The sequence below is a fragment of the Tupaia chinensis genome, unplaced genomic scaffold (genome assembly GCF_000334495.1).
Source record: "Tupaia chinensis unplaced genomic scaffold, TupChi_1.0 Scaffold000438_1, whole genome shotgun sequence".
NCBI lineage: Eukaryota > Metazoa > Chordata > Mammalia > Scandentia > Tupaiidae > Tupaia > Tupaia belangeri.
Window position 1 is genome coordinate 973748 of NW_006159943.1, and position 12749 is coordinate 986496.

Sequence of the window (12749 nt, forward strand, 5' to 3'; positions counted from 1 at the left end):
CCCACGGGTGTCTGCGTTTGGCCTGGTGGGAGAAGCTCGCCATTCCAAGCTTACTCGTGAGGAGGCTGGCTCAGAGGCCCATCACCGGGCACTAGCAGAGCCAGGCACGGGCAGAGCCGAGCATTCCAATTCTTTTTCTAAATTTCTGCTCTAGTGTACATGGACTTGCTGGAGACAGAGACAGGGAGAGGGAGGGAAGCCCCCAAGTGGGATGGCCATGTCACAATCCCTCTCCTCTTGGGCTTTTGGACACACATGCACACGTGCCTGGCATGTCTTTGAGCCACTGAGTCCAGGACTGGAGCCGTGCGGTCGGCCACGCGGGATCAAGCTGCCTTAAACTCCACCCTACCTGCTGGTCCCAGGCATTCCAATTCTACATGCAGGGTTCTTTCTACTCTATCATGTGTCCCCCAGAAGTGGCTCTCTAGAATGGCAGGGGTGCTGGGACAAGGTCCTGATGAAGTCCACAGTTGTACAGGACTTGACGTGCACCCAGAGAACGGCTCGCATGGCCTCTCAGGGTAGACCTGGGCGCCCTCACCTGCAGGGTGATTCGGTTCTTCACCAGCAAACCGATCTTGATGTCCATGAGGTTGAGATCTTGCTCCAGCTGCTGATTGGATCGGATCTTCCTGACCACCTCCTCCTGCAGCCTGAGCAACTCTGCCTCAGCCATGAAGTCCTCCTGGCTCTGGTTCAAGAGGTGGGCGAACCTGCGCACCACGCTGAGCGGGGGGTGGGGCGCGTGCACTGGCAGCAGGGAGGTGGTGGCATTAGGCATGCCCCCCCAGAGGCCTCCTCACCAGCCCCTGCCTGGTCCCCATCCTGCTCGGGGCTAGCAAGTCCCCAGCCCCAGGCCCCTTCCGGCTGCTTCTGCTTGCAGCTGGAGAGCGGCAGGCAGCCTCCCGCAGGCCCGGCCGAGCTTGTCCGGTAACCGGGATGCACAAGAGCTGTTTCCCCACCTCTGATTCACCCAGGGCAGGGCCAGGTGACCTCCCACACAGAAGCCGGCCCCCAAGACTCCCCTGTTCCACCCGAAGCACCGCCTAAGCACCGCCTACTCGCACTGGGGCAATCTGTTTTGGGGCCTCCCACTGAGCGGCCTCTCCCTCCACCCTCCCGCAAGGGTCCCCTGTCAGGAGTGTCTGCACAGGAAGCACAGGTAGGTGGGATGGGAATGGGTTTACGACGCAGGGAGGTCAGGGTCAAGTGGTGGTTCCCCTTGAACCAACTTTGGACTTGGGACCTGAGCAAAAACCAAAGCCTCCGAGCTACAGGGACTAACAGGACAAGCACTAGGTATAGTGTTCACTGTGGACGGTGTTCTAAGCGCTTGACAGATTTCAACAAGCCCGTGTGGTCAGTGCACGCCAACCATCCCATCTTACCAACGAGATTGCTGAGGCACAGAGAGGGTAAGCAACTTGCCCTAGGTCACACAGCTGGTAACAAATGAAGGAGCCTAATCTAGACGAGGAATAAACTAGGCCAAGGCCATACAGGCAGTCGCGGAGAGCAGGTGAGTAAACGACAAGTCACACAGCGAAGTCAGTGCTTTGAGAGAGGGACCATGGGGTTTTTGGGGCTAACAAAGTGGGCCGCCATCTCCAACCAGGGGAGTGAAGAGGAGGCGAGGCCCCACCTGATGTCTGTGAGAAGGAAGTGAGAGTGGGTGGCGGGGCCGGTGAGGTGAGGGGTACGGGGAGAGGCTGGGTCACAGAGCCTGACAAGCCTTGTTAGGAGCCTGGCCTCTATTCTTAAGGCAATAGGGAGTCATGGCTGGTCCTAGGCAGGAGAGTGACAAGACCAATTGTACAGGGTTTTTCATTTGCCTGTTTTTGCCATAGCATACACGTACTCACCAGAGAGAGAGAGAGAGATACAGAAAGAAGGAAAGTGAGAAATCACCCTGAGGGGGTGGCCATGTGGCAATCCCTTCTCTTCCATTCTCTCACATACATGCACCAAGTGTGATTTTCAAGCTGCCAGGTGCAGGACTCCAACCCTGGCAGCCGTGTGGGAGTCCAGCACCTTAGCCACCATACCACCTGCCGGCCCCACATGTACAGGTTTTAGGCATTAACTTGGCTACGGCAGGAGGATGGATCTTCCAGGAGTGAAGAAGCGTCAGTCGAGGAGAACTGACAGCGACTTGGAGTTGAGGAAATACAGCATGTTAACTCATTCAGTCCGACAGCCCGGTGAGACAGGCGTTCCCGTCCTCTCCGCCTCATAACGGACGCGTTGGTACCCCGCCCGGGGCACAGTGGGAAGTGCTCTGAGAAGCACGTAGGGGCTAATGTGGTTGGGAGACAGCACGGGGAGAGCATGGTCTGGAGAGACTATGAACTGAAGACAAGAGAAGGTAAAGGCTGGCCAGGGCCGTGGTGCCAGTGTAACAGGAGGGGGGAGTGGGAGGGAGAGAAGCTGGCTGCCAGGAGCAGGAGGCCAGGGGTCTATGGCCAGAGACAGGGCCGGCAAAGCCCCTGTGGGCAGAACGGGGAGGAGGCTGAGCAGGCGACAGACACGTTTCGGAATGGTGGCTTAATCAGAAGCCCAGGGGTGCAGCTGCTTCAGGGACCAGGGGTAGCAGCAGATGTGCGGGGGAATGGACTGCTAGTGAACTCCACAAGAAGGAAGGGGACCCCAGGGCCGGGTTTCTGGACTTGAAGGCCAGGGGCCCAGAGCAGCCTGGAAGGACCCCTTGAGGCTCTGCATGCACCCCATCCAAGGGGAACATGGGGCAGTAGGATGGTGCTCGCCGACGCTTCCCCTCCATGCCCTGCATGGCAGACCACTCAGGGCCTCGCCAGACCCTAAGCATGCGGGACCAGAGGCCAGGGAGGAGGGCAAAGCGGGAGAGGGCTGGGGCGCTGGGGAGAAGAGAAAGCACCTTTTCTTTTGCTTTGGTGTTAGCAACAGGTAGATAATCTCGGCCCGAGACAGGGGTGGCCTGGGGACGGCCGTTACAAACCCTGCCCCACGCTCCTGCCGACGCCGTGACCACCGCTTCCCTACCTGCTGTGCAGCCCTAGTAGGGATACCTAGACCTGCCTGGCTCTGTGGGGCCCCATCTCACATCACACTGAGGGAGGGGGAGCCAGGCAGCTCACCTAACATCCTGTAGTCATCCCGGGCCTTCCTGGCCCTGAAAAATGCCTGGATCTTCACCACAGAGTCAACCTGCCACAAACACGGATGGCAAGGGGGTCACTGGTGGTGCTTGCCCTGGTCTCACGGGCAAGGGCTGGACACGGGGGAGAAGAGCAGGGTGACACTCACATTCTCCTGGAAGTAGTGCAGACGCCTCAGGTAGCGCCTCCGAGCTGCCCACATCCGGACCCAGGCCTGGATCTGGGGGAGAGATGCCACTTTAGAGACCCAGGCTCGGGCCCTGCTTTCAGATTCAGGCTAACCCAGCCTGCTCCAGAGGTCACGGGAGGTGAGAGGACCACAGAGAGTCCTTCAGGAGACAGGAGCCCCCCAAACCACCACAGCTACCTTGATTACGGCATCCAGGTTTGCTTTAAAACACTGCAGCCGCTCCAGGTAAGCCTTCCGCTGTCCCACCCCCCGCCAGTGACTCTGCGTCACGAGAGAGAGAGAGAGACAGCCCTGAGCGGGTCTCCTCCAGCCTGAGCACTTATGGGAAAAGCCTTGTCTGGGCTTTCCCAAGAGGAACGGGGCAAGTTGAAGGCGAAGGGGAAACTGGCCTGTTCCCCTCAAAACTTCCAACTTCATGGGGGAGACCAAATGGCTGCCTATCACCAGTCACACCCCTGGCACACTCCTGGTATGTACACACATGCACACGCACCATACTACCTAACACACACACACACACGCACACACACCCAGCTGACTCCTCCTCATGGAAACTCAGCTGTACGATGCAGGCTTCGAAGTTATTAATAAAATAGACACCTACTCATCAGCTTCACCAAAGCATGCCCCACAGCTCCCAAACACTCACCACCCACACCCGGCACACGCGGCCCTCCTTCACGTGCACAGAGCCGGTAGAGTGTGGTCAGAGACCCACGCTGCGTGGTGGGGAGTGTGCACAGCACATGCCTGCGTGCCCACTGTCCCTGCCCGTGGCTCCAGGACAGCAGGGCACTAACGGTCTAACTCACACTTCTCTTTACAATGACACCAACCAGCTCCTGACCCAACTCAGCAAATCCGCACAGCGAGCACCCAGGAATTTAGCCCTCGGGCTGGCAGCCTCTGCCCCAGGCTAGTCTGTTGCCAGGGGTCCCTCTGACCTCTCCTTGTAAATCAGGCCCCCTGCAGACTCTGAAATGCAAATCTCATGGCTCCCTTCCATTTTGTTCTCCTTAGGAGACTTTTCTCTTTCCTCCAGGCTTGTGTGAGGTTCATTTTCTTAAAGTACCACGGTGTCAACAGGCCCCCAAGGTTTCTAGTTTTTTTTTTCTTTTTTAAAGATTTACCTAATTTAATTTATTATTATTATTATTACTTTTAAAATTTTGCTATAGGGCACACATGCTTGCCAGAGAGAGAAAATGAGAGAGAAAGCCACCAGGCCCAGGACTTGAACTGCGGTTGGCCCTGTGGGAGTCCAGCACTTTTAACCACCACGCCACCTGCCGGCCACTCCAGTTCGTCACTCTCTGACTTATCACTGGTCTCCTACCTTCTTAGGGTTTCTAGACACACTGGAAATTTCACCTTCTAAATGTGCCTGATGCCTGCCCTCACCCCAGCCCCACCTCTACCCTCTCAACTCCTTCCCGACTGAGGCCTCTGCCAGATGTCTCCTAGGGTGCAGGTCCTGAAGGACGCCCCACTACTGACGCTGGCTTGGTGAGATTTGCGAACACCCCCTTTCACCCAGTTGTCCGCCCGCTCTTCATACCAGGCCAATGTCCTCTAAGGCTACACTGTCCTTGGGCTGGGGTGCAGCAGAAAGGCTCCGGCCGGGCTGCGACCCTGGCTGTCCATGTTGGAGCCTGGAGGCCAGGAAGCCCCACTTCCATGCCTGCCTCAGCTCTCCCTCCTCCCTTCCTCCCGGTCCTGCCTGACACCCTCTCCAGATGTGGCTGCAGGAAAAAGCTGAGGGGTATGCCCTCTGCTCTCACCCCGGCACCCCTACGAGGCTCCACCTTAAGAAAGGGGCCCCCCAATCTGGATCCTGGCTGAAGTTCCATCCAGGGTCTGCGCTTTCAAGGGAGATTAAAGTCCCCGCACCCCCAGGCGGCCTCCTCAAAGTTGGATGCAATGGTTTGAGGCTCTGGGCCTGCCCGCACTTGCTCGCTCGCTCTCTGTCTCTCGCTCTCTGTCTCTCTCTCTCTGTCTCTTGGACCCAGGCCAGAGCCCACACAGCTCTAGCCTCAGAGACAAATGCTCCCTGACTCCATCCCTCGTCCGCCCCCACCCGAGGTATGGCTTTTTCATCTCTTTGGTGTGAAATTCCACCTGAAGCTCAGATAAGCCCCAAAAGCTCTGAAAGCCAGAGCCACCACCTGGATCTTGAGGACGGCCGGGAGCCAGGTCCTCAGGAAGTGGGAGCGCTCGGCAAACCTCTGCCGAACGAGGAAGCCGCGGAGGCGGGCCTGGAGCTGGATGACGAAGCCGACGTTGGCCTTCCAGAGCTGTTGGCGGTCATGGGCAGCAGTGACCTTGGTGACAGCCGACTGCGGAGGCAGGAGAGAGCCTGTGGTGGGTGGGGCCTTCCTGCAGAGCTCGCCCTGCCCAGGTTTCCGCCCTCACAGGGGCCCTGCCAACCTGGATCTCCTCCCGAGTCAGGTGGGAGGCGTTAAGGTGGCAGTTGGCAGGTGGCTCCCAGGTCCCCTGGAAGGTCTGCAGATGGAAGTAGTAGGCGGCACCATCCTTCATGCCATGCCGAACCCAGAAGGCTGTGTTCCCTAAGCAGAAGCCGAGTGACCAGAGAAGGTTCAGAGAGCAAGAAGGGGAAGGGGGTGTAGAGACGGGGCTGGGGCAGGCTGCGGTCATTACCTGGATGCCGCTTCTTTGCCATGGCATCTTCCAGGGCTTGCTGGTAGCTGTCGGCACAGCCAGAAACCACCCCTCGGAGCGCCACGGCGGGGTTCCTCAACACCCGCTCCGTCTGGGCCGCCTTGCCCTCCTTGATGGCCTGGTTGATAGCGGCCACCCCAAGAGCCACTGGCAGGGACATCGGGAGGGAGCAGCCAGTCATTCCCCGAGCCCCTCCCATGGGCCCTGTCCTGTCCGAGGAGGGATTCAAGGAGGACACGAAATCACCCTGGCTGATGGACAGATGGGGAGCACCGGATGGACAAACACCAGTGAACAGCAGCAGCTCAGTGGGGGGTTCCCCGAGGAGCAGCGTGGGCTCGGCCAGGCTGGGCTTGGAAAAGGAGTCAGCTGGCCCCAGAGCGTTAAGGGCAGGACAGGGTCTTAGGACAGGCTGAGGAAGGGGGTGCAGATGATGCACCTGCCTCCGGTCACTTGGACAGACAGACACATGGACGGAGGGGCTCTAGATGCCGAGACCAGCGCCATGAGCTCCACCCCAGCACACCAGGGTCTGTTTTCCTCAGCCTCCGGTCAGTTTTTCCAAGACCAGAGCTGGCTGACTGTTGCAACCCCAACTCGGGCTATCAGCAGCCGAGGGTGGACTGTTGCAACCCCAACTCGGGCTATCAGCAGCTGAGGGTGGACGGGGCCACTGCAGCCCTCTCACGCTCACACGCAGGGGACGTGCCCACAGGAAGCAGAGAAGGAGGCAGCGGGTGGACGGCGGGCCTCATCTCCTGAGAATTTCCTGCCCAGCTGGCTGCCAGGAAATCCACCCTGTGGTCCACGTGGTCACCCTGCTGTTCTGATTCTGGCCAGCCTCCCACTGAGGCCGAGGGAGGGAAGGGACCGGGGAGGGCACCTGATTGCCGCTCTGGCCTAGCTCTCGTACCCTCCCCGGCCCTCCCATTGCCCCAGCTGGCCCGTTTACTTCTCTGGGCTATGTCCGTGTCCTGGTTGGCTCTGACCACTCCCTGGCGGATCTCCTCCAGCCACAGCACCGCCCCGGGGTCCCCTGTCACCTGGCAAATTGAGAGAGATGGAAAAAGATGAGACTCCAGGCTGTCAGTCCGTGTTCTCACGCCAAGCTGCCCAGGAGAACCGAACTGCAGGCAGACATCAGAAGCCACAGGGACAGCAACCTCCCGTGCCTCTTCCTGCCCTGCATGGTGGCTCTTTCCTTTCCCTGCTTTTAGGCTGCCCCAAGCATGGACTTGGCTTGGCCACAGTACCCCCCAGAACCCCCAGGGGCTCTGCACAGTACTTTTTTTCTTTTTTTTTTTTGAGAGGTTTTTGCTATGGGGCACGTGCGCTCACCAGACAGAGACATAGAAAGCGAGAAATCACCACCCAGGGGGGATGGCCATGCCGCAATCTCTTCTCCTCTCGGGATCTTGGGCACGCACGCACACACGCCCGGTGTGAGTTTAAACCACCAGGTCCGGGATGCAAACCACGGTCGACTACGTGGGAGTCCAGCGACATAGCCATTTCACTAACTGCTGGTCCCATAGTACGTATTTTTAAAAACATTTATTTACTTATTGGGACCAGCATATGGCTATGTTGCTGGGCTCCCAGGTAGTTGACTGTGGTTCAAATTCCAGACCAGGCATGTAGGTGTGCATTTGTGCGTGCGTGCCCAAGATCCTGAGAGGAGAGTAGGGGGAGGGGATTGCGGCATGGTCGTCCCCCCCGGGGGGTGATTTCTTGCTTTCTGACTCTCTGTCTTTCTGGCGAGCACACGCACCTTATAGCAAAAACCTCTCCCCACCTTAATAATTTATTCTTACTTATTTATCTATGTATTTGTTGAGATTTTTCAAGTTGCTAGGTCCAGGATTTGAACCATAGTTGGCTATATGGGAATTCAGACCCTTAACCACCATGCCATCTTCTGGCCACATACATAGTGCTTAAAAAAAAAAAAAAAAAAAAGGAAATTTTCTGTCTTTGTTTTTTTAAAAAGAGATATTTGCTCTAGGGCACATGCACAAGCCAAAGATACAGAGAGACAGAAAGCGGGAAATCACCCCCGGGGGTGGCCACACTGCAATCTTTAGTCCCCTCTGGAGATGTTGGGCCATGCTCACATCCGGTCCAGCGTGAGTTTAAAGCTGCTGGGACTCCAGGACTACGTGGGAGTCCGGCAACGATGTAAGCATTCCACCATCTGCTGGTCCCAACTCGACTTCATTTATTTCATGAGTGAGAGAAAGATGAAGCGAGTGACAGGTAACCCAACCGGGTCCTGGGGCCGCAATGCACCCCAGCCTTATCAGCCCCAGCCCCAGATCATGGGCATCTGCATGCCCAGTGTCCTCAGAAAGGTGTCGGGTGAGGAGCTGGAAGCCGCTCATGTGGGTCGGCCTCACAGAGCATCATGCTTTCCTGCTCGGCCACTCCCTGCCCCTCTGCCTGGCTCCTTGAACACACGGCACCCATCGCTTGAAAGTGCGGAGTCCCACCCTGTGCCTCAGCGCAGTCTAAGGACAGCTCAGGGAGGAGGCTCCGCCCGCCCACAACCCCTCTGGATGCATCAGGCCCGACCTCCACCTTCCCGTGCCGTGGTTGCTCTGCACTTCTCTGCACATGAAGTGGGGGATGCTGACGTGAGACCACAGCTCGGGTGAGCCTACGCCTGCCAGTCAGACCAGTAAAGGACTGTCCTCTCCCTGCCTCACTCACCCCGACTGTCCTCCCAGCTCTTCTCAAGAACACTAGGCTTCGCGGGCCAGCTGGCGGGGCAGGGTACTGCCACTGGACCCCGACGGAAAGGCCCGGGTGCACCCAGGATCTGGCTGCCAGACGAAGGGGGATCACAAATGGGGACCCTGTTGGGGAGCTTTTCTCTTTCTCATGGAGGAGATAAACTTAAAAAAAAAAAGTAATAATAGAGCCGGCTCATGGCTCGGTGATGAACGGAGCCAGATCTCACGCGGCCAACCTCACGGCTTGAATCCCAGACCGGGCCACCAGGCACACGTGTGTGTGTTTCCCCCAAATCCCAGGAGGATGGGGAAGAGAGTGCGGCATGTCTGCATCCCACTGTGGAGGTGTTCTCCCTGTCTCTCTGACAAGCACATATACCCTATGGCAAAAAAAAGAAAAAGAAAAAAGAAAAGTAACAATAGACTTTGTAAACTAATGTTTTATTAACATTTAATTAAATTAACATTTAGTTGGGGCAGCAGAGTGGCGTGGTAGTTAAAGGCACTGGACTCCCACATGATCAACTGTGGTTCGAGTCCCTGACCTGGCAGCTTGCTTTTTCACTTTCCCTCTCTCTCTCACTCTGTCCTTCTCTTATCAAATTAAAACAAATAAATACGTAAGTTTAAAAAATAATTCTTTAACAAACAAACAAACAAATGAACGTTTAGTGCCAACTCCGTGCCAGGTACTGCTCTGAAGTAGTTCCTCGTGAACCGAGATGCGCAAAGCCCACGGGCAGCGCCGGGCTCAGGGCGCACCTCATAGACGCTGGCTGGACCCGCTGTCACAGCCTCTCACTTAAACTGAGATGAGCCCCCTAGTGCCCAAGTGTGCAGCGAGGATGTGAAGGCCTGGAAAGCCGAGTAACCTGTGCAGGGGCAGAGCCAGGAGGCAAACTCAGGCGCTCTGGCTCCAAAGCCCTGGCTGGCTCTCAGCTGCTCCCTGCTGCCAAGCACACATGGCGTTGCAGGTTCGAAACCTCGCCCCACTTGCCAGCTCACTGGCTTTTCACCCTGACCCTGGGAGATGGCTAGGACCAGGGTGCTTTTACTTTTCAGATGAATACACAGAGCTCAGTGACATCAAGGGAGCTGCTCGCAGCCATGTGGTCACCCAACGCCAGAGCAGCAAGTTCCCCCAAGTTCTCCGGCTCCCACCCCCTGGCTAGTGCCCTGGCAACAGGCACCACCCTGCCCCATCAGATCGGAGCCCCACGTGCTGTCTGCCCGTCCCCAGCAGCGACTGTCCATCAGCTGGGGGCTTTGCCAGGGTGCAAACTGGGCTGGGCTCTATCCTGCTCTGGCGACCAACCCAGACAGCCCTGACCTCACCTGGGCTTTCCGCCTTTTGGCTGCCACGAGGAGAAGATGGTACCGAGGGGCGACAGGGAGGCTGACGTTGTCTAGGCCAGCCGCGGGGAGCAGCAGGGCGGAGAGGGTCTTCTCAGGGCTGCCCTGGTCCAGAGCCTCGTTGATGAGGCTGACAGCAAGGATCTCTGAGAAAGAGAGACCTAGGTTGGCCGAGCTCCTAGTCTCACAGTAAGAGATGAGTCCCCCCTCCCCAGCTCGATTACTCACGATCGGTCTCTTCCTGGGCCTGAGCATTGACCTGGCTCACAGCGGCCTGCAGGTCGTTCCAGCTCAGGAAGGCCCCGTCTGCTCCACGCACCTGTCGCAGCTCCACCAGGGCATCAAAGTAACTGGCGGCGAGGTGAGGCAAGGGGAGCGAGGTGAGCATGGCCAGCTGGTCAATGCCTTCCTGGCCCCCAGGACGCCGTTCTCTCGGTTCTCCCTTCTCCTCTCTCCTCCTCACAGGCTGCTCTTTCTGAGCCTCCTCTGCTAGCTCCCCCCACCCGTATACTTCAGACACCCAGACACCTTCTCTCTTTAGTTCATGTCCGGTTGGCTCACCCAGTCTCCTAGCTTGGAACACTTTGTGCTAATCACTCCCCAAAGTGCTCCTCCAGCCCATTCACCCCTCCCTGCTGCCTCGTGGGGACCTCCGTGGGAATGTGCTTATTAGCCATTCCCAGATCCTACAGCTCTGCCCTGAACTGATTCCCCCACCCCAACCTGCACGCCCCACGGCTTCTCCCGTCTTGCCAGAATTCATGGAGTCATACGCAGCTCCGTTCTCTCATGTCCCTTATGTCCTCCACATACTCGAACCCTGGCCTTTCTGCTTTCAGAAGGTATCCCAAACCCGACTCCTCTCCACCACCTCCACTGCTACCACCATCATCTCCCACCTGGATTCTCCAACAGCTAACTTCTAACTGCTTCTCTGCCTGTACCTGCAGCTGGTTCTCAGCAGGGCAGCCAGAGGATCCCGTTAACGTAGGTCAGACCATCTCCCTCCTTGCTCAAACCCTCCCGTGGCTTCCCTCCTCGCTCAGAGTAACCGCCAAGGCCTTCCTGGTCTGGCCTCTGCCACTGCGTCTTCATCTCCTGCTCTGCTCCCTGCCTCACTCCCCTCTGCCACCCTGGCTTCCTGGTGCTCCCCGAACACACCAGGCACAGTCCTTTCTCGGGTGCCCTACTGCAAATAGCGCATGGCAATCAGGTTCCTGGGCGCTACAGGCCTCTCTCAAAGTGACCCCCTCACCAGATCCACATCCACATGATGTAAAACACCCCTGCCCTCTGCCTGGTTTCTTGTCCCCAAAGCTCTTCCTCTCTCAGAACCTGCACCTGTCTCCCCCTTGAGCACAAGAGTGATGGGAGCAGGAACTCTGTTCCATTCATGGCTGCGCCCATCACCTGGGGGCAGGAGGTGTGCAAACATTTGCTAAGAACTAATTAGTAGAGAGGGAGAATGAACGAATCCACCCACTCCTAGGAGGAGACACAGCCCAGGAACTGCATAGGCAGAGGGTGGGTCTGGCCCAGAACAGGGCATCGCACACGAGGCTGGTCTTCAAGCAGAACTCTGAGTTTTGGCCACGTCCCCTCCCTCCCAGCACGTGGCCAAGCCTTTCTCACCGCTGAGCATTTTCTCCTTCCACTTCGGCCAGGCCTGCAGCGGGGCTCCGCAAGTTGTTCCAAAAGCCACTGACATCCCTGGCCTCCAGGGCCCGGTTAATCAGGGCCACGGCCGAGAGCATCTCCACAGCCACAAAGAGCTCCTCCTGGCCGAGCTCCTGCAGGGGTGGGAGTAGGTGGTTGGAGGAGCCTGCGGCTGACTCTCTGTGCTTCCCCAAGGTTCTCCTGCATCCCCACCTCCGTCCCAGAGTCCCAGAAGCCTGGCGGCCTGATCCATTCATTAGCTCGTCATCCTGAACACTGGGAGTGCCCAGTGTGTGCTCTACGACAAGTGCTCCGCCCCCGTGTAACTGCGGAAAGGAGCCAGTGAGAGGCACCATCCCCCATTCCACAGACGAGCCGTGATGGACATTAACCCAGCTGCCTGATTCCAGCGCCCACACTTCACCAGTGAGCTCCCCAGCTCTCTCCTGGTGCCCACTGCACACGAGAACTGCATGGGCCCTGGGCACACAGAGATGAAGTCGAAGTCGTCACCCCCACCCGGCCCCAATTCCCGGCCCGTTCTCCTCCTTTTCAAGTACCTGCTAATGCTGTTCCCTCTGTCTAGAGTACCATTCCTGCCTTCTACAAGTGGAGCGTTGTGAATAACGGCAATGACAGTAATGGTTGGAACCTTTAAGCCCACACGCTAACTCATCTAGTCTTACAAGCCTACGAGGCCAATATATTGCTGTCGCCATGTTAATTACACAGAGAGAACTGAGGGGCAGAGGGTAAAGAACTTGCCCAATACCCCATAGCTAAGAGCTGGCAGAGCCGGATTTGAACTCAGGCGTCTGGCGCTAATGTCAACCTCGGTTACGACGCTTTACCTCTTAGGGCTTATTTCACGCTTCCTGTTTGGTAGTCACCCATCTGTTGACTGCGCCTTTCCTGGGGGCCATGCTTGTGTCCAGGCCACGCCTGGAGATGCTCTCTAATTGCCTGTTGTGGGTGTGAGTCTCTGTTCATTCCCCGCTCTTC

At 57.5% G+C, this 12749-nt stretch overlaps 1 protein-coding gene across 1 annotated transcript in view; it reads right to left on the minus strand.

Moving 5' to 3' along the window:
• The window catches only part of IQGAP3 (IQ motif containing GTPase activating protein 3), a 57643-nt gene that overhangs the window by 21341 nt on the left and 23553 nt on the right, over positions 1-12749 (minus strand). Inside the window, exons 13-23 of the mRNA XM_006155226.3 lie at positions 11724-11881; positions 10320-10441; positions 10074-10237; positions 6959-7049; positions 5986-6153; positions 5755-5894; positions 5493-5663; positions 3505-3588; positions 3286-3357; positions 3117-3186; positions 545-753 (exon numbers count right to left, since the gene is read on the minus strand). Coding sequence (XP_006155288.2) covers positions 545-753; positions 3117-3186; positions 3286-3357; positions 3505-3588; positions 5493-5663; positions 5755-5894; positions 5986-6153; positions 6959-7049; positions 10074-10237; positions 10320-10441; positions 11724-11881 — 1449 coding nt within the window. The remainder of the gene's footprint in view (positions 1-544; positions 754-3116; positions 3187-3285; positions 3358-3504; positions 3589-5492; positions 5664-5754; positions 5895-5985; positions 6154-6958; positions 7050-10073; positions 10238-10319; positions 10442-11723; positions 11882-12749) is intronic.